The 21,880-nt window shown below is 44.6% G+C and overlaps 1 protein-coding gene across 1 annotated transcript in view; it reads right to left on the bottom strand.

Annotated features, from left to right (window-relative positions):
- Positions 1–729: 729 nt before the first annotated feature.
- Positions 730–21,880, bottom strand: part of PRKAA2 (protein kinase AMP-activated catalytic subunit alpha 2) — a 58,944-nt gene continuing 37,793 nt past the window's right edge. Inside the window, exons 5-9 of the mRNA XM_077450651.1 lie at positions 21,151–21,238; positions 18,714–18,938; positions 13,898–14,396; positions 10,261–10,387; positions 730–4,272 (exon numbers count right to left, since the gene is read on the bottom strand). Of these exons, the coding sequence (XP_077306777.1) occupies positions 4,043–4,272; positions 10,261–10,387; positions 13,898–14,396; positions 18,714–18,938; positions 21,151–21,238 (1,169 nt within the window). The 3' untranslated portion in view covers positions 730–4,042. The remainder of the gene's footprint in view (positions 4,273–10,260; positions 10,388–13,897; positions 14,397–18,713; positions 18,939–21,150; positions 21,239–21,880) is intronic.

Below are 21,880 nucleotides of genomic sequence, written 5' to 3'. Positions count from 1 at the left end.
TATATATATGTGTGTATTTATTTATTATATATATATATATATATATATATATATATATATATATATATATATATATATATATATATATAAATTCTGTATATCTTTAGTTCTTCAAATGCTCTTTATTCTAAATTCATGTTTTTAAAATTTTATATATATAATAATTCTTATATATATTTATTTTATTTACGTATATATATATTCTCTTCAAATGCACATTATTCTAAATTCATTTTTTATTAAACTTCTTTAGTATATATATAATATTTATTATATATATTTTATTTATATACATATATATATTTATTTTACTTATATCTTTATTCTCTTTAAACACTTCTTATTCAAAAATAATTTTATCTCTATTGTATACCTTTTTTAATCTATAGAAATTAAATTTTATCATACATATTATATATATATATATATATATATATATATATATAAAATAAAAAAAAATCTTAATTAGCCTTAAATGCTCTTTATTCTATTTATATATATATATATATATATATATATATATATATATATATATATATATATATATATATATATATATATATATATATAATACGTTTTTTTTATTATAAATAAATAAATAAATCAGCATTTAAAGCTAAGATATAAGATGAAATAATATCTCTCTCTCTCTCTTTATATATATATATATATATATATATATATATATATATATATATATATATATATATATACACACACACACACACATATATATATTTGTTTTTATTATATACATATTAATTTAAATGATATCTTTATTTTAAATGCTCATTAAAGCTGAACTCCAGGCAGATATAAAAGACACAGAAATGATTTCAGCTTCGTATTCAGTCTGCTGCTACTCCTTTCACTGCCCAATCACAGGCTGGGGGAGGGACAAGACCAGTAAGTGTTTGTGAACCACAGCAGAGAATCATGTCCACCCCCCTGCCGGACAGGGCTGCGCTGTGTGGCAGAACTGTGTAGTTCTCAGGACTGGATGGACAGAAGAAATACAAATCCATTAGCAGGTAAAACAGCTCATTTTCATCAGGATATTTGTCTGGAGTTCCACTTTAAAGATAACCGTTTATTTATTTATTTATTTTGCACTATTCAAGTATATCAATGTTCCATTTTCAATGACTACATTTGTGCAGGCCTGATCACACATTCCATCTCCCAGCTACTGAGTGTGCATAACATGCACCTGTAGGTAATTCCCCTCCTCTGCTGTGTGCTATGCACACTCTGGAGCTGTAAGACAAGTGCGTGTGTTATCAGCATGACACAGCAGTGACAATGGAGGCCTCACAGCTCTCAAGTCATCATTTCCACTTGATTGCACTTTTCCCTGTGGTGGGAAGTCTGTAACAGTGGTGGAAAAAGAAAAGCCGTGCCTCCATTATTTTTTTTTGTGGATAAGATAAATTTATGTCTAAAATCTTACAGCAATTTCTCTTCATGGAAGTGAGGCGAATACTCAAAAGTGGGGAAGAGGGAGCTAAAAAAAGGATAGATATTTTATTCTGCAATTATAATTTCCTCCCCATGACTTCTAAAGAGTCCCTGTATTTCCCTCCTCTGTTCCTCTTACTTTATACCCCTCCCCTCTGCTCCGCCCCCTTTTTATTTTATTGCACTTCATCTGTTCCACACAGATAAATATACCGTACTTCCACTCTATTTAGCTCTATCACACTTCACTATGCCCAAGTCCACTCCACTCCACTCCACTCCACTCCACTCCACTCCACTCCACTCCACTCCACTCCACTCCACTCCATTCCTTACACCACACTGCACACCTCTCTAATCTACTAAATCCCTATCAATCCTATTGCACTACACTATATTCTATTCCATTATATGTATTCCACTTTACCCATTCTACTTCATTCTACCCTACTGCACTCCAACTGTTTCAGTCTACTTGGTTCTACCCCACTATCCCCTCCGCATAATTGCTCTACCCTGCACTCTGTACCATTCTCTCCACTCACCACTTAACAATCTACTCCGTTCCATGCGACTGTAATCCACTCTATTGCACCCCCACTGCATTATCCTGCCTTCTATTTCCTATTCCATCCTCCTCTACCTAACTCAATTCTTCTCTCTTCTATTTCCCTAGAATACTCTCTTCTCTATTGCACTTCACTCTATTCCAGCCCACTCTATTCAGCTCTACTGGGCACCACTCTACTCTATTCCATTCTACTCTACTCTTCTCCTTTCCACTATATTACTTTTCTCTCCATTACACTTCACTCTATTCAACTCCACTCAGTTCTACCCTATTGCACCCCACTCTACTCCATTCCATTCTCCTCCATTGCACTTCACTCAACTATATTCCATTCTACCCTATTGCACTGCACTCTATGCTACTATATTGTCTTCTGTTCCAGTCTACCATACTGCACACCACTTTATTGTACTCCACTCTATTACACTCAACTCAATTCTACCCTATTGCACTCCACTCTACTCCATTCTATTCTACTCTACTCCTTTCCACTATATTACTCTTCTCTCCATTACACTTCACTCTATTCAACTCCACTCAATTCTACCCTATTGCACCCCACTCTTCTCCTTTCCACTATTCTACTCTCCTCTCTATTACACCTCACTATATTCAGCTCCACTCAGTTCTACCCTATTGCACTCCACTCTACTCCATTCCATTCTACTCTACTCTACTCTACTCTACTCTACTCCTTTCCACTATATTACTCTCCTCTCTATTATACTTCACTCTATTCAACTCCACTCAATTCTACCCTATTGCACCCCACTCTTCTCCTTTCCACTATTCTACTCTCCTCTCTATTACACATCACTCTATTCAACTCCAATCAATTCTACCCTATTGCACTCCACTCTACTCCTAGAATTGAGGTAGAGTTGAAGAGAAGGTAGAGTTGGTAGGTAGAATTGAGTGGAGTTGAATAGAGTGAAGTGTAATAGAGTGGAACTATTCTACTCTCCTCTCTATTACACTTCACTCTATTCAACTCCACTCAATTCTACCCTATTGCACTCCACTCTACTCCTTTCCACTATTATATTCTCCTCTCTATTACACTTCACTCTATTCAACTCCACTCAATTCTACCCAATTGCACCCCACTCTACTCCATTTCATTGTACTCTGTTGCACTTCACTGCAACATTCCATTCTACCCTATTGCACTGCACTCTATTCTACTAAATCGTCTTCCGCTCCAGTCTACCATTCTGCACACCACTTTATTGTACTCCACTCTATTACACTCCACTCTAATCCATTCTACTCTGTTGCACTTCACCCCACTCTATTCCATTGTGCTCCACTCTACCCCCTTCTAGATAATTACACTCCACAGCATTCTAGTCTGTTGTGCTCATCCACTACTCTATTGCACTATACTCTGCTCTTTCATACTCCACTTTATTCCATTTTGCTCGCTTGCACTTCACACCACTCTATTTCATTCTACTTCATTGCACTTCACTTTATTCAGTTTTACTCCCCCCCATCTTTACTATGGCACATCACTCTGTTCCACCTCATTCTCTACTTTATTGCACTCCCCTTCTTTCTACTCTATCCCATTCTACTCTAATACACACCACTCTTTTGCACTGCACTCTTTTCTACACTGTTGCGCTGCATTCTTTTTTTTTACCATATTGCACTCCCCTCTACAGTAAGCAAATTTGCTCTATTCAATTCACTCCAATCTTTTCCCATTTTCTCTGTTCCTCCCTCATATTACTATTGCACTTCATTATATTCTATTCTACTTCATTTTTATCTACTTTATTCCATTCTACTCTATTGCACTTTACTCCACTCTCCTGTATTACACTTCATTATGTTTCCTTTCACTCATTCCAGACATTTCTCCTGCCCTCTCCTTCAGCTATGATGAGAACTTTAAGCCATTTTCATTAAGAGACCCGAGATATGAAGAAGGTCTGGAGGATTTGCCTGGAATGTCCCGAAGGTGAAAGAGACCCGCGTATATCATCCAGCGACCAATCACGTGACTTGTTAGCGCGCCAACGTGGTAATGAGGCTGGCACACATTTCAAAGAAATCCATGGTGTGGCTACCGATCCTCGGGCTGGCCAATGAGAAGGAGCCAGAAATTGAGCCGTAGAGAGATCCGCTCTGGGAGTCGGATGTGGTGGAATCGATGCTCAGCCTTGGCCGCTGCAGACCCGCCCCTGAGCAGGAGCGATGGAGAGAGGAGGAGCCGGACTTGTGATCCATCAATTCATCTGTCAAGAAAAAAAATAAAAAATCTCAGTCTGACCAAAATCCTTTACAGGGAATGAGCGGTGTATATATTTTCTTTAATAATTTGTTAATAATCACCTCTGACATTTATCCTGATGGAATATTACAGAAGGAGATTTATCGTTTTAAATATTATTTTTTTTTAAATATGTAGCTTTAATTTAGGGAAATAAGAAATATTGAATATTATTATTTTTACTTTAATTATTCAACCACTAGGTGGTGCAATTGGCTTGTTTTTATGTTTTTCCATTTTTGGTCACCTCCTTTTCTGCAAAAATCAATAGTTCAAGATGTAATTTACTGTAAGGCAGTGGTGGCCGGTGCTCAAAAATTTAGGGGGGGGGGGGGCGTTAAACCAATGACACCCAATCGGGTCTCAGGAGCCGCTTCCTGATTGGCTGGGAGGAGAATCAGAAAGACGATAGTGAATATTAATTTGCTATTGTCACACACTGGGTGGGCTTTGGGCGCAGTGCTCTACACCCCGAGTCCACCCTCACTTTAAGCCAATTAGAGCCTCGGGCTCTAATCATGTGCTTAAAAAAAAAAAGAGCACATTGGAATCCATGTCTCCGTCGCCCTGCATGTAGATTAGGGGGCCGGACGCATGGATTGGGGGGGCACCGCCCGAGCACCCCCTATGGATGGGCCGCCACTGCTGTCAAGGATACAAAGAGCAGGCAACCAACAGCAGGTATGGCTGGGTCTCTTAACTGCACTTAGGAAACTAAAATCAGACTTATAGTATTATAATAAAAGGACGTTAATAGAAAAACAAAACACACCCAAACACAATACACAACAAACGTGATGAGATAAGTGAACCATAAACCAAGTGACAAAAACATACCTAGCAAACTAACCAAGAGACAGAAATCCTAACAATAATGCAATATATACAGTACCTTGAAAAAGTATTAGTACCCCGTGACATTTTCCACATTTTGTCATGTCACAACAAAAAAAAACTGGGTATGGTTCTGGGATTGGTATGGTGGTAGGACTGGGTATGGTTCTGGGATTGGTATGGTGGTAGGACTGGGTATGGTTCTGGGATTGATATGGTGGTAGGACTGGGTATGGTTCTGGGATTGGTATGGTGGTAGGACTAGGTATGGTTCTGGGATTGGTATGGTGGTAGGACTGGGTATGGTTCTGGGATTGGTATGGTGGTATGACTGGGTATGGTTCTGGGATTGGTATGGTGGTAGGACTGGGTATGGTTCTGGGATTGGTATGGTGGTATGACTGGGTATGGTTCTGGCATTGGTATGGTGGTAGGACTGGGTATGGTTCTGGCATTGGTATGGTGGTAGGACTGGGTATGGTTCTGGGATTGGTATGGTGGTAGGACTGGGTATGATTCTGGCATTGGTATGGTGGTAGGACTGGGTATGGTTCTGGGATTGGTATGGTGGTATGACTGGGTATGGTTCTGGGATTGGTATGGTGGTAGGACTGGGTATGGTTCTGGGATTGGTATGGTGGTAGGACTGGGTATGGTTCTGGGATTGGTATGGTGGTAGGACTGGGTATGGTTCTGGGATTGGTATGGTGGTATGACTGGGTATGGTTCTGGGATTGGTATGGTGGTAGGACTGGGTATGGTTCTGGGATTGGTATGGTGGTAGGACTAGGTATGGTTCTGGCACTGGAAAAGTTTTGGACCCCCACCAGGCCATCTTAGTTTTGGGACAAGGATGGCTTCTTTGCATGCCGAAAATGTAGGGCATGTAAAAAGTTTCTATGCCTATGAGAGGCCCGGATATTTTTCTTGGTCTTCCAGAACTTGCTTTAACTTCCACTGTTCCTGATGACTGCCATTTCTTAATTACATTCCGAACAGAGGATATTGACATCTGAAAATGCTTTCTTCTTATAGCCTTCTCCAGCTTTGTGAGCATCAACTATTTTCAGTTTTCTAGACAACTGCTTAGAAGAACCCATGGTGCTGATTGTTGGGGCAAGGTCAGATGAGTCTGGCCATTTAAAACCTTTGAGATTGACATCACCTGGTCTTCCCAGACGATGGTTGAGAACAATCCATGACACTGGCAGGTCTCAGCTTTGCAAAGGGGGCAGTGCATGCTATAAATTCTGAAGGGTGCCCAAACTTTTGCAGACGCCATTTTTTAGTTTTCTGTAATTTTGAAAGTGTAAATGATGGAAATAAAATCTAACTTTTTTTTTACATATTATAAGAATGTCTAATCTGTAATTTGATGCCATTTGGAGATTTTTCCATCTTTCCTTGGCTTCGTTATGCAAATTAATACACATTTTTACCTGGGGTGCCCAAACTTTCGATCCCCACTGTAAAGCAGGGTTAGGTTATAAAAAAATATCCCAAGCTTTGAGCATCTCACGGAGCTCTGTTCAATCCATCATTGGAAAATGGAAAGAGTATGGCACAACCGCAAACCTACCAAGACCGTCCACCTAAACTGACCAGCCGGGCAAGGAGAGCGTTCATCAGAGAAGAGCCAAAAGGTCCATGGTAACTCTGGAGGAGCTGCAGAGATCCACAGCTCAGGTGAGAGAATCTGTCCACAGGACAACTATTAGTTGTGCTCTTCACAAATCTTTATGGAAGAGTGACAAGAAGAAAGACATTGGTGAAAGAAAGCCATAAGATGTGCTGTTTGCAGTTTGTGAGAAGCCATGTGGGGGACACAGCAAATGTGTGTAGGAAGGTGCTCTGTTCTGATGAGACCAAATTTAACTTTTTTGGCCTAAAAGCAAAACGCTATGTGTGGCAGGAAAACTAACACTGCACATCAACCTTAACACACCAACCCCACCGTGAAACATGGTGGTGGCAGCATCATGTTGTGGGGATGCTTTTCTTCAGCAGGGATAGGGAAGCTGGTCAGAGTTGATGAGAAGATGGATGGAGACAAACGCAGGGCAATCTTAGAAGAAAAGAGTTAGGCCGCGTACACACGGGCGGACTGTTCGCCCAACTTAGTTTGTCAAACAATCCGACAAACAGTCCGCTCAAAATTTGCATGAACGGACTTGACCACACACGATGAACGAACAGTCCGCTGAAAGCGTGCGCGATGACGTGAACGGCACGTACGATGGGACGAGAAATTTGACGTCCAATACACTGCAATGCAACCTTCGCCGTGTAAATCCTTTCTGAGCATGCGCAAAACTTAGTTTGTCGAACAAGCCTACACACGAGCGGACTGTCCGCTGAAACCAAGTTTCAGCGGACTGTCTTACGGAAATTCTGAAAAACTTTGTTCGACAGACTGTCCGCTGAAACTGTCCGCTGAAGCCCACACACGAGCGGACTGTCCGGTGAAACACTGTTCAGCGGACAAAGTTGGGCGAACAGTCCGCCCGTGTGTACGCGGCCTTAGAGTCTGCTAAAGACTTGAGACCGGGGCGGAGGTTCACCTTCCAGCAGGACAACGACCCGAAACATACAGCCGGAGCTACAATGGAATGGTTTAGATCAAAGCATATTCATGTGTTAGAATGGCCCAGTCAAAGTCCAGACCTAAATCCAATTGAAAATCTGTGGCAAGAATTGAAAATTGCTGTTCACAGACGCTCTCCATCCAATCTGACAGACCTTGAGCTATTTTGCAAAGAATGGGCAAAAATGTCACTCTCTAGATGTGCAAAGCTGGTAGAGACATCCCCAAAAAGACCTGCAGCTGTAATTACAATGAAAGGAGGCTCTACAAAGTGTTGACTCGGGGGGGCGCCATACAAATGTACCCCCCACACTTTTCACATATTTATTTGTAAAAAAAAAAATTGAAAACCATTTATTATTTTCCTTCCAGTTCACAATTATGAGCCACTTTGTGTTGGTCTATCACATAAAATCCCAATAAAATACATTTACATTTTTGGTGGTAACATGACAAAATGTGGAAGATTTCAAAGGGTATGAATACTTTTTCAAGGCACTGTATATCGGTATAAACAACATGCTAACACCTGTAAAGGTAATCTTGGCTGGACTGACCTTCTAAGCAGGGGGCTCCAACTTTAGTCAGTTTCGCATTACCGATAAACTCCACAATTATGTACCAATTTGTGTTGGTCTATTACATACAATCCCAATAAGCTTGTAAGTTGGAGACATCCTGTAAGGATGTTATTCCAATAAAATATCTTCCCATTTTTGGTTGTAACATGACAAAATGTGGAAAATGTCAAGGGGTATGAATACTTTTTCAAGGCACTATACAAACAAAAGGGGAGCACAGATTAAAAGTGGGCGGCACAGTGGTGTAGTGGTTGGCACTCTCACCTAGCAGTAAGAAGGGTCGCTGGTTCGTATCCCAACTACGACACTACCTGCCTGGAGTTTGCATGTTCTCCCTGTGCCTGCATGGGTTTCCTCCCACACTCCAAAGACATGCAGGTAGGTTAATTGGCTTCTGTCCAAAATTGGCCATAGTATATGAATAGGGACCTTGGATTGTGGGCTCCTTGAGAGTAGGGACCGATGTGAGTGTACAATGTACAGGGATAGGGGCAATTGTAGACACTCACTCAGGTTGAACTGGATGGACTGGTGTCTTTATTCAACCTTACTAACTATGTAACAGGGTAAAACTGGGGGTGCAAGGAACAATCAGGAAGGGTTAACCAAGACTGGGATCAGGCATATGAAGAGCAGGTACAAGACAGCAGGCCACAGAATATGGGCACAGGGCAGGAGGAGGAGCAGGATCAAGTATCTGGCTAGCAGGCGAAACACTGAAGCAAGAGGTTATAGTAGAGGAGGAACTAAATACCCTCCCAGTAGCAAGCATCAGGTGGAGACTAGTTGCTGGGATTTGCTGGCTACTGGGAGACACCCACTGGTAGACACAGAAACTACAACCTTCCACTCTGGGAACCACAGTGCCACCAGCAGGTGATCCAGATCCTTACATTTACACACATAAGCAAATCATAAGTAAAGAGGCGACTTCTCCCTTATTTAATGTCTTTGTTTGTGGCATTTGTTTGTTGGTCATTCAAATTTCACATGTTGGTAGAGTAACTCTTCCTCTATAGAATCTCTTCTTCTTTTTCATCACAGGTGAATAATGGATTCCAGAAGCAACATGCTGTCATTGAGTTCTTGATGAAGGAGGGGGTGCGGGCTGTCTGACATCCACAGAAGGCTACAGAACGTTTATGGCGATGACACCATCGACTAGCAATGTCTTATCATTGGTGACTCTTGTCAATGGCATCATCTCTGAAGACATTCTGTGAATGTTGGACAGCCAGCACCCCTCCTTCATCAAAAACTCAATGAGCGCACGCCGCTTCTGCTTGAAATCCATTTTTTACCTGCAACGAAAAAGAGTTACTCTACCAACATGTGAAATTTGAATGACCTATGTAAGTTAATAAAAAAGTTATGTCTACTTTTTCACTACTTTCGGAATAACTTTTGTTTGATATAAACTGCTGCTTATTCCTGTTTTTTATCCATGTGCATGTGCCATAACTCATTTAAGCAGGGGCGGACTGACAACTCATGGGGCCTCCGGGGAATAGATTATGGGGCCCCCGGGCAATAGGAGATTATGGGCCCCCCCCAGGCAATAAGAGATTATGGGGCCACACAGTATACACACACAGTATACAATCACACAGTATACACATACATGCACACACAGTATACACAGACATGTTTCTATTGGCTGAGAAGGTACCGGAGAGGCGGGGCAGCTATAATCTCTGGATTTTTAGACCAAAAGGATGTCGGTAAAGGACATTTCAGAGACAGATGTAAAAAAAAAAACCCCCACGGATTTTTACATACTGCCCCTGGTTTTACTGAGGCTGGCAACCCTGATGAGGCCCCCTAGTGGCCCAGGGCCCTCGGGCACTGCCCGAGTAGCCAAATGGTCAGTCCGCCCCTAAGTAACCAGGGACTTATCCAGTGTGTTTCAAGCCTTTGTTGGACACCCAAGAGTGAAGGGCCCTTCCTCACGTACCATCTATGCTTTTGAAGTCCAGAAGATAACTGCGATTGTCCACCTGGTAGAGCTGGAGGCTCATCTTCACATAATTCCCCGTCACGGGGTTCTTCCTCCGTACTCGCAGGTGATAAGGGTTCACCACCTGAGAAAGGAAATGATGAGACAAATTAGAGAAACTAAAAAAAACAACCTCTGACGTCAGGAGAGGCTTTGAAGCTCAGCCAGAGACAACTCTGTGTGTTGGAGTTCATGCCTAAGCTTGTCCTTTCTCAAGAGCCTCTTTACCGACAATTGGATATCTGCATGGGGGTTGTACGGTCCTCTCAAATTCCAGTGGGATAATGAAAGGTGATCCTGTTTCCTCCCACAATACAAAAACATACTGATAGGTCACCTGGCTTCCACCCAAACTGGCCTTGCTGTGTGCTAAAATGACAACGGTAGGCACGGATGTGGATGAGAATACCTGGCTCGCAGTCTCCACTATAATGCACCCCAAAGGTGTTCTTTCGGGATGGGGTCGGGGCCATCCCCAAACTGTTCCCACAAAGTTGGGAGCATGAAATTGTCCAAAATGTCTTGGTATGCTGAAACAAACAGGAGGACTGAGGGTTGGGACTTTAGATGAAGCACATAGGTGTAGAAAATGTAAATTTATTGGAAATCATTAATATGTTACATGAGGGTAATCATGAGTAGACATAGATAACCAAGAGAACCCCTAGGGCTATCACTGGCGGGAGCTGAGGTGGTTAGGGCGGCCCGGGACTCAACAAGGATGATTTCCAAGAAAGGAAATTACAAAAGATGAAAATAGTCATAAAATGACCATAAGTGCTGAAACCAAAAAAAAAGAAAATAGAAAAATATATACTGGGAACTCATATATTGTGTTATATTGGGTCATATATCCTATACTTGGTAATGGGACGCTAATGAGTGTGTAGCTAGAGTTCAGTTAGTGAGAGTCCCGGGCCACCCTAACCACCTCAGCTCCCGCCAGTGATACCCCCAGGGGTTCTCTGATTCATGTTGGTACACTCCTACTGCATAGATACATAGAATGTAAGTACTTTTGAGAGTGGTTTGGGGTGGGGGTGTTTCCTAAGTAATTTTACCTCCTATTTATTCCATCTTAATCTCTTTTCCTTGACAGGGTCAGACCATATAGATATTCTTTTCATTATTATACTACAGTATTCAATTATCCACGTGCATGCTCCTGAAGAATGGATAAATCCACAAAATGCATAGAGCTATTATATGCTGTGTTTTTATGCCCAATTATATATTTTACCTGACCAAATCATTACTTGTATTATGCGATTTGTATTACTAAGTGGCAAATTATAATTGCTGTATGTATATCTACTGAATGAATTGCATTGGTTATCTATGTCTACTCATGATTACACTCATGTAACATATTACTGATTTCCAATAAATTACAATTTTCTACACCTCATTTAAAGTCCCAACCTTCCTTTTTTTCTTCAGGTCTTGGTATGCTGACGCCTTAAGAGTTCCCTTCCCTGGAACTTAAAGGCCAAGCCCAACCCCTGAAAAACAACCCCCACACCATAATCCCCCCTCCATCAAATGATTTGGACCAGTGCAAAAAAACAAGATTCATAAAGACATAGATGAGCGAGTTTGGGGCGGAGGAACTGTATAGAGTCCCGACCTCAACCCGATAGAACCCCTTTTGGATGAATTCGAGCGGAGACTGAGAGCCAGGCCTTCTCGTTCAAAATCAGTGCCTGACCTCACAAATGCCCTTCTGGAAGAATGGTCAAACATTCCCATAGACACATCTCCTAAACCTTGTGGACGGCCTTCCCAGAAGGGTTGAAGCTGTTATAGCTGCAAAGGGTGGGCCAACTCAATATTGAACTCTACGGTCTAATGCCCCTTACACACGGCTGGATTTTCCGCCGGAAAATGTTTGATGGGAGCTTTTTGTCGGAAATTGTGACCCTGTGTAGGCTCCATCGGACATTTTCCCCCTACACACGGTCGGATTTTCCAAGGGAAAATGTTCGATGGGAGCTTTTTGTCGGAAATTCTGACCCTGTGTAGGCTCCATCGGACATTTTCCATCGGAATTTCCGACACACAAAATTTGAGATCCGGATCTCAAATTTTCCAACAACATAATCCGTTGTCGGAAATTCCGATTTCCGACGCACAAAGTTCTACACATGCTCGGAATCAAGCAGAAGAGCCACACCGGCTATTGAACTTCAATTTTCTTGGCTCGTCGTAGGTCACCGCGTTCTTGACATTCAGAATTTCCGACAACATTGTGTGACCGTGTGTATGCAAGACAAGTTTGAGCCAACATCCGTTGAAAAAAAAAATGCAGTGGATTTTGTTGTCGGAATGGGCGATCGTGTGTAAGCGGCATAAGAGTGGATTGCCGTTACATGTGCGTGTAAAGGCAGGCGTCACAATACTTTTGGTAATATAGCGTACATATACGTGATTCTGCACAGAATGGCCGCCCTGTAGCAGTTAATCTGCTATAGGGCAATCGTTAACTGGTTAAAAGGTATCTGAGCACTGTACAGACCAGAAGTACTGATTGCTAAAACTCCATCTATCATAAACAGTTGCCACATTTTTAAATAAAAGATGTGTTTTTACTTTTTTCATGCTTCGTTGCAGCTCAGCGTTGCTGATATTCTGCAGACCCTGATCACCTGCAGGTTGCACTGTGGTTCCCCCCGGCAGAGGGCTGTAATTCCAGTGTCCACCAACGGGTATCTCCGAGCAGCCAGCACACCCCAGTAATCAGTTTCCACTTGATGCTGGCTGCTGGGAGGGTATTTCGGTCCTCTCCTACTCAGTGTCTCTTGCTCCAGTGTTTTGCTTGCTGCTAGATACCGCTAGTCTGTTCCTGCTCCTGTCCTGTACCAGTGGCGGAACTACCAGGGTCGCAGCAGTTGCACTTGTGCCCCAGCCCTGGCATTTCACCATTGTGGGCAGGCGCTGTGCCCACCGCTTTCAGGCAATGATCGTGACATTATGTCCTGGAAATAGTGGTACACTATGGGAGGGCGCTGCCCACCGCCGCTAATTACAGGCAGCGTTTAGGTCAGTGGGGACAGTATACACTGTGCCTGAGCTGAGCACTCACTCAGGGGAGAGCTTCACCCATTCCTCCAAGCAGATCTATGTCAGGAGGAGGATTGGAGGAGGAAGTCAACTGATCAGCTGACGGGCCAGTTCAGTGAAGGGGGAGGAGCTCTCCCCTTTGTGAGCAGATGTGAAGACAGCATCCCCATGTCAGGAGAGCCACTACTGGAGGCACTGTGAAGCCAGACAGAGCACTGAGCAAGGAGGGGGTCCCACTGACAACAGGAGTGCCGGTGTCACAATCCCATCCCCCCCACCATCCCTCTGCCACTGATCCTATTCCTCTGCCACTGAACCCATCCCTCTGCCACGGATCACATTTCTCTGCCACCGATCCCATCCCCCACCACCATCCCTCTACCACTGATCCCATTGTTCACCATCTCTCTGCCACTGATCCCATCCCCCACTACCATCCATCTGCCACTGATCCCATCCCCCACTACCATCCATCTGCCACTGATCCCATCCCCCACTGCCATCCCTCTGCCACTGATTCCTGAAAAAGGCTCACCTTCCATTCAAAGTCCAGCTGCTTCATCGCCCGGTAGACCTCCGCCATGATATCATGAGGTTTGCTCTGACTGCGGATTCCCAGGTGCCACTTGGCTTTTTTCACGGCTAGGGGTTTGGGTTTAGTAGTGTTCAGGGCATCCAGAGAGCACCGGGCCTTGGGGCTGTCCGCCACCAGGGGTGGCATCCGCTCTGGGTGTGGTTTGACACCGGGGGGAATATGCATGTCGTCCATGAAGGAGCCAGTTGGTGGGCTGGAGGCAAGGTAGAACTCACTGGCTTGGTTCATTATCCTACGGTTGTCTATGACCAGATGGTAGGCCACGGCGAGCTGGTCCTGAGGATCACCGCTGTACAGGCTGTTCATCACCTCTGACTCCGTACATTCGAACTTCTCACACACCTCCTTCACCGCCTCGTCATCGATTACGTTGGCATCGTAATTGGGGTCTTCAGGGAACAAGTAGCTGGGCAGGTCTTGCTTGAACCATTCGTGTTCTCTGCCGGCACAAATGTTTTTTTTTTTTTTACAAAATTTAGATTTTAAAGAAAATTTTTTTTTTGATATTTGAGAAGTGCAGGATCGACTCCTGCACTTTCCAAAAATCAAACCTTTTGTAAAGATTCCCATATGTGCCCTGACTTTTTGAAGACACCTGAACCATCACTGGTCATCCGGGGGGATTTTTTCAACTTTCTGCACATGTTAAAATAAAAATACTTTAAAACCCCAAGCATTGCTGTATACTTTTTTCCTGGAAGCAGAGACTGCAGAGAATAAAATGGTGGTAGTTGCAATTTTTTACGTTGCAAGATATTTGCACAACTGCTTATCAAATGCATATTTTCAGGAACAAATACACCAAAATACATTTTAGAGCAAACACGCACAACGTAATACCCAATGTTTGATAAAATATAAAAGATGATGTGTTAAGTAAATTGCATGAATCTGTGAAATGAATAAAAACTACAGTACCCAAAATTCTCCATAGGCAACATTTTAAAAGCCAGATTACAAGTTATCAGTTTTGAGTTGGATGATTTAGCACCATGAATGATGAGCACTAGAATTATTGCTCTCACGCCAATGTTCATGATGATACCTCGCATGTTTGGTGCAATTTATGTCTACATACACATTCAGAACCTACCTATTCACATGTTTGAATTCAGGTGTGTACAGGAGAGATGGGGTGGTTTGAATTTTTTTATTATTATTTGTTTTATTACAATGTATTTTTTTACACTTTTTTTTAGCTAACTTTATTGTTATCACTAGGGGGCGCTAACAAGCCTTCTATGTAATAGCACTGGGCAGGTAACAGGCCATCTTTATGGAGACCTCAGGGGTCTCATACAACCCAATGTCTCCCCTGCCCTCTACTGCAGCTAATCAAGCACAGATCATGGCCAGATCTAGGGGGGAACTGGGATGGGCTGCATGTCCCCAGATTCCAGTTATGCCCCCCCCCCCCAAGGTAACAGTTGCGTCCTGGACACACATGCATAGATGCTGTGACTAGTCCACTGAGCTCCTCAGATTCTCTTGATACAACCTTGATCTGCACAGTGTGTAGTTGGCTGCTATGATGCAGTTCTGACCTGTGAAATCCCCAGATGTAAATGGCAGCACAGCTGCAGTAACCAGCTACACACTGTACAGATCATGGTTGTGTCAAGAGAATCAGATCTCAGCTATGTGCATGGGGAAGAGCAAATCTGCCGAGTGCCCTGCCAAAAGTGACCCCTGTCCTCTGCCCTGCTGACCCCGTCCCCTGCATTGCTGACCCCCTGTCCTCTGCTCTGCCAACTCTCTGTCCTCTTCCTTGCTAACCCCTATTGTCCACCGTGCTGATCCCTGTCCTCTGCTCTGCTGACCCATCCATTGCCTTGCTGAGCAGTGTCCTCTTTCCTATCAACCCCCTGTACACTGCCCTACTGACTTCTGAACACTCCCCCCACTAACCTCCCATCCTCTACCCTGCTGACCCCTTTACACTACCCTGCTGACCCCTGTACAATACCCTGCTGACCCCTGTACAATACCCTGCTGACCCCTGTACAATACCCTGCTGACCCCTGTACAATACCCTGCTGACCCCTGTACCATACCCTGCTGACCCCTGTACCATACCCTGCTGACCCCTGTACCATACCCTGCTGACCCCTGTTTCTCTGGACGGCTGATCCCCTGTACACTGCCCAACTGCTATAATTCCTACAGCTACTTTCCAATTAGCCAAGATGGGGTCACCTATTTTATGTCAGGTCACCTGAGACCAGGTGACAGATGCACTCCGTAGGAATCGGAAGTGCACCGCTAGGTAGTGGACCTTAGGACTGACTGCTGCGGATTGTACCCAGGGAGATTAAGGACACAGGTCTACAGGATCACTAACACAGATCCCAATGGGAGCTGGAGCATAGATTCCCCAGGGCACGGAGTCTAAGAGCCAGCGGGTGTTCGCCAGAGCCTCCAGTGGTGAGGATGGACTTCGCTGCAGTCTGGCTCCAGGTCGCGACCCCTAGGGTCTCACAGCTCATGCTCAAAGTAGACTACAGGAGAAGGAAGCAGCAGGCTGGAACAACAAGGATAGTAAGGGGATACGGCAGAGGTCAGGGCAACTAGTAGACAGGAACAACGGAGTACACGCCAAAGGTTCAGGGTAGGTTGGAGACATGCAAGACAGGGATGGTTGGAGACATGCAAAAGGTCAAGGCCGCAAGCAGACAGGAATCGTAGGGAACACACCAAGGTCGATAACAGAGACAAAACGTAGAGCACACGGCAAGCAGGAACCAGGAAGCCAAACACACAATGAATACACAATGGTTGATCAGCACTGAAGGCCTGCAGTGCACAGGTTAATATAGGGTTCCCTGATAGGGCCTGGGGTGGAGCCATGCTTAGAGGAGAGGTTATAAAAACCACCAGGTGGAAGTGGCTGGCCTCTTAGTCAGAACACATGAGGGGAGGTAAGCAAACACAGGAAGATCACTGCATAACCAAGACATTTTATAATTAACATCACCGCCCTCCAGGATGCAAAGCACAGGACGGGGGACAATTCTGACCAACTGAACCTGCAACATATTTCTCTCCATCATTGTCCACCCTGCTGATCCCTGTCCTCTGCCCCACTGACCCCTGTCCTCTGCCCTGCCAACCCCTGTTGTCTGTCCTGCTGAACCTACCCTACTGACCCCTGTACTCTGCCCTGCTGACCCCATCCACTAGCTTGCTAAGCCATGTCCTTTTTCCTACCAACCCCCCTGTACACTGCCCTACTGACTTCTGTACACTCCCCCCGCTAACCCCCCCATCCTCTACCCTGCTGACCCCTGCCCACTGCACTGCTGACCCCTGTACACTACCCTGCTGATCACTGTACAGTACCCTGCTGACCCCCGCATAGCTGACCCTTGTTAAATACCTTGCTGACCCCTGTTCAATACGTTACTGACCCCTGTACAGTACCCTGCTGACCCCTGTACACTACCCTGCTGACCCCTGCACAGCTGACCCCTGTTCAATGCCCTGCTGACCCCTGTACAGTACCCTGCTTACCCCTGTGCCCTGCACTGCTGACCCCTGTGCAATACCCTACTGACCCCTGTCCTCTGCAAAGCTGACCCTGTACAATACCCTGCTGACCCCTGTCCCCTGCACTGCTGGCCCCTGTAGAGTACCCCTGCAGAGCTGGCCCCTGTTCAATACCTTGCTGACCCCTGTAAATCATCCTGCCGACCCCTGCTCAATACCCTGTTGACCCCTGTGCCCTGCACTGCTGACCCCTCTACAATACCCTGCTGACCCCTGTCCACTGGACGGCTGATCCCCTGTACACTGCCCAACCTCTATAATTCCTACACAACTTTCCAATTAGCCAAGATGGCGTCGCCTATTTTATAATTGACATCATCGCCCTCCAGGATGCAAAGCACAGGACGGGGGACATTTCCACCCAACTGAACTTGCAACACATTTCTCCCCATCATCCGAAAACCAATTATATTTCCTACAATCAAAACAAGCGGCGGGAAGCTGAGAAGAGAAAAGAAAAAAAAAAAAATGACGGCTTGGCAGAAAATTTGGCCCTCAAAGACTTTCTGAAATCCCTTCCTGGGGGGGGGGGGAGGGGAGGAAAGGGAGATTGAAATGTTCACAGCTGACTGGTTGTCATAAAAGAAGAAACGAGTCCTTTAATGTATTGGGTCTTAGAGTCAGGATGTGGGAAATTACCCATAATCCCCCTTTCATGCTATAATACACTCTGCTATGGTTACATTGTACTTGTCATAACACAACATGGAATTAAACCCTTCACATCTCCCCTTACAAAAGGGTAACCTCAACCCCGGAGCGTCGGGGTCACCGGGGGGGCAGGCGCGCTACTCCAAACTAATTCCCTAAAAAAAAGAATTTTAGAAGTGAGAAGTTATTTAACTTTCGGGATGGTTCCAAATGTTTGCCGGAGAACATTTAACCCCCTCAGTACTGCCGCAGAAAAAACGGAGAAGAGTGCTGCTTATTATTGGTGCTGGAGAAAAACACATAGGGGGGCGGCCTGTACACCCGTGAATGGTTGTGACCGGGGCGGTCATTGGACGGCTCAGATAACAGGCACAATGTACAGAGTTTATCAGGGTGGCTCTGTACCTTGTGATTGCTGTGAACCAATCACAGCCATCACACGTGTAAACACGGCCTGTGTTTTCAAATATTCAGCCTATTTGCAATGGGGGAAGAGAGCTCAGCTTTGTACATAACATGCGTTTTTGTGTATAAACCCTTGAATTTTTACATGCCGTACCTCATGTCTTTGATAGTGGCGCGTTTCAGTGGATCAACCTGCAGCATGTGCATTAATAAAGTCGCCACAGATCGGTTCAGGTACTCGGGGATGTAGAAAACTCCGCCTCTGATTTTTTTGAATAGGGTGGGGACGTGTTCGTCGTCAAATGGCAGCGTTCCGCAGAGGAGGGCGTAGAGGATCACCCCGCAGCTCCAGATATCCACCTCGGGGCCGGCATACAATCTACAGACAGATCAGCTACAATTAGTTGACGCTTGTGGAGTTTATTGGTAATGCGAAACTGACTAATGTTGGAGCCCCCTGCTTAGAAGATCAGTCCAGCCAAGATTACCTTTACAGGTGTTAGCATGTTGTTTATACTGATATACAGTGCCTTGAAAAAGTATTCATACCCCTTGAAATCTTCCACACTTTGACATGTTACCACCAAAAAATGTAAATGTATTTTATTTTATTGGGATTTTATGTGATAGACCAACACAAAGTGGCACATAATTGTGAAGTGGAAGGAAAATGATAAATGGTTTTCAATTTTTTTTTTACAAATAAATATGTGAAAAGTGTGGGGTATATTTGTATGGCGCCCCCCGGAGTCAATACTTTGTAGAACCTCCGTTCTCTGCAATTACAGCTGTAAGTCTTTTTGGGGATGTCTCTACCAGCTTTGCACATCTAGTGAGGGACATTTCTGCCCATTCTTCTTCTTTGCAAAATATCTCAAGCTCTGTCAGATTGGATGGAGAGCGTCTGTGATCAGCAATTTTCAAGTCTTCACAGATTCTCAATTGGATTTAGGTCTGGACTTTGACTGGGCCATTCTAACACATGAATATGCTTTGATCTACACCAGGGATCCTCAAACTACGGCCCTCCAGCTGTTGCGAAACTACACATCCCATGAGGCATTGTAAAACTCTGACATTCACAGACATGACTAGGCATGATGGGAATTGTAGTTCCTGAACAACTGGAGGGCCATAGTTTGAAGACCCATGATCTAAACCATTCAATTGTAGCTCTGGCTGTATGTTTCGGGTCGTTGTCCTGCTGGAAGGTGAACCTCCGCCCCGGTCTCAAGTCTTTTGCAGACTCTAACTCTTTTCTTCCAAGATTGCCCCGTGTTTGACTCCATCCATCTTCTCATCAACTCTGACCAGCTTCCCTGTCCCTGCTGAAGAAAAGCATCCCCACCACATGATGCTGCCACCACCATGCTTCACGGTGGGGATGGTGTGTTCAGGGTGATGTGCAGTGTTAGTTTTCCGCCACACATAACGTTTTGCTTTTAGGCCAAAAAGTTAAATTTGGTCTCATCAGAACAGATCACCTTCTTCCACATGTTTGCTGTGTCCCCCACATGGCTTCTCACAAACTGCAAACAGGACTTCTTATGACTTTCTTTCTCCAATGTCTTTCTTCTTGTCACTCTTCCATAAAGGGCAGATTTGTGGAGAGACGACTAATAGTTGTCCTGTGGACAGATTCTCCCCCCTGAGCTGTGGATCTCTGCAACTCCTCCAGAGTTCCCATGGACCTCTTGGCTCTTCTCTGATGAATGCTCTCCTTGCCCGGCCGGTCAGTTTAGGTGGACGGCCATGTCTTGGTAAGTTTGCAGTTGTGCCATACTCTTTCCATTTTCAGATGGTGGATTGAACAGAGCTCCGTAAGATGTTCAAAGCTTGGTATATTTTATTATAACCTATTATAACCCCTGCTTTAATCTTCTCCACACATCCTGACCTGTCTGGTGTGTTCCTTGGCCTTCATAATGCTGTTTGTTCACTAAGGTTCTCCAAGAAACCTCTGAGGGCTTCACAGAACAGCTGTATTTAAACTGAGATCAAATTACACACAGACGGACTCTATTTACTAATTAAGTGACTTCTGAAGGCAATTGCTTCCACTAGATTTTAGTTAGGGGTATCAGAGTAAAGGGGGCTGAATACAAATGTACCCCACACTTTGCACATATTGCTTTGTAAAAATATTTGAAAACCATTTATCATTTTCCTTCCACTTCACAATTAGGTGGCACTTTGTGTTGGTCTATCACATAAAATACATTTAAATTTTTGGTTGTAACATGACAAAATGTGGAAAATTTCAAGTAGTATGATGACGTTCTCAAGGCCTTGTAGATGCAACAGCCATTCTTATATGGAATACTGCAATTAGTACTTCCGCCACTAGATGGTAGCGTATGTTTAATGCTTGAATAATGTTACGTTCTTTTCTGTGAAACTAAATGGTTATGATGTAATTTCCTGTGTCTGTCATTTTACAATAAACCAAGAAGGGCTCAGCCATGTTTCTAGCACCCTCTTAACTAGTAAGAGTGGCTTTCCAACAACAGGACATCATGGGCCTATAGCTAACTCCATGCTCAAACCATCTTTATTTACTGTATATAGTTCCTGTCTTCTGTATTTCTCACCTTCCTGATATAACTTCTGGTGCGGCATAATTTGGGGATCCGCAGCTGGTCCGCAGAAACTCTCCATCTGACATCATATTAGAAAGACCTAAATGAAACAAAAGGGCAAAACAACTATGACATCCAGTGGAGTCACTATGGGAGTGCGGGGGGGGGGGGGGGGGGTGCACCCAGGTGACACCATCCTGAGGGCAGGGTCTAGGTGAGGGTACCAGGGGGGTTGGGGGTGTCAGGGAGGGTGGCCGATCGCTCATTGAGCGCTGGTGTCTGTGGGGGGGGGGGGGCGGGCCTATACTGATGGAGGGGGGGTCTGTACTGGGGGAGGGTGGTCTATAATAATTAAGGGGGGTCAATACTGAGGGAGCGGGACCTATACTGATGGAGGGGGGTCTGTACTGGGGGGGTCCATATGGAGGAGGGTCTATATGGATAGAGGGGGGTCTGTACTGGGGGTCTCTACCCTGGGAAGGGGGGTCTATACTCATGGAGGGGGTCTGTACTGGAGAGGGGGTCTATACTTAGTGGAGGGGGGTCTGTATTGAGGGAGGGGGATCAATTTATAATGAGTGGGGACTATACTTGGTGGAGGGGGGTCTATACTTAGTGGAGGGGGAGTCTGTACCGAGGGAGCGGGGTCTTTACTGAGGGGGGGCTTATCTTTGGTATAGGGAGGTCTGTACTGACAGAGGGGGGTCTATACTTAGTGGAAAGGGGGTCTGTACTGAAGGAG

The sequence above is a fragment of the Lithobates pipiens genome, unplaced genomic scaffold (genome assembly GCF_037356315.1).
Source record: "Lithobates pipiens isolate NorthernLeopardFrog02 unplaced genomic scaffold, aLitPip1_a1.2 Scaffold_23, whole genome shotgun sequence".
NCBI lineage: Eukaryota > Metazoa > Chordata > Amphibia > Anura > Ranidae > Lithobates > Lithobates pipiens.
Note: the sequence above shows the minus strand (reverse complement) of the source record. Positions and strands in the feature narration are given on the sequence as shown.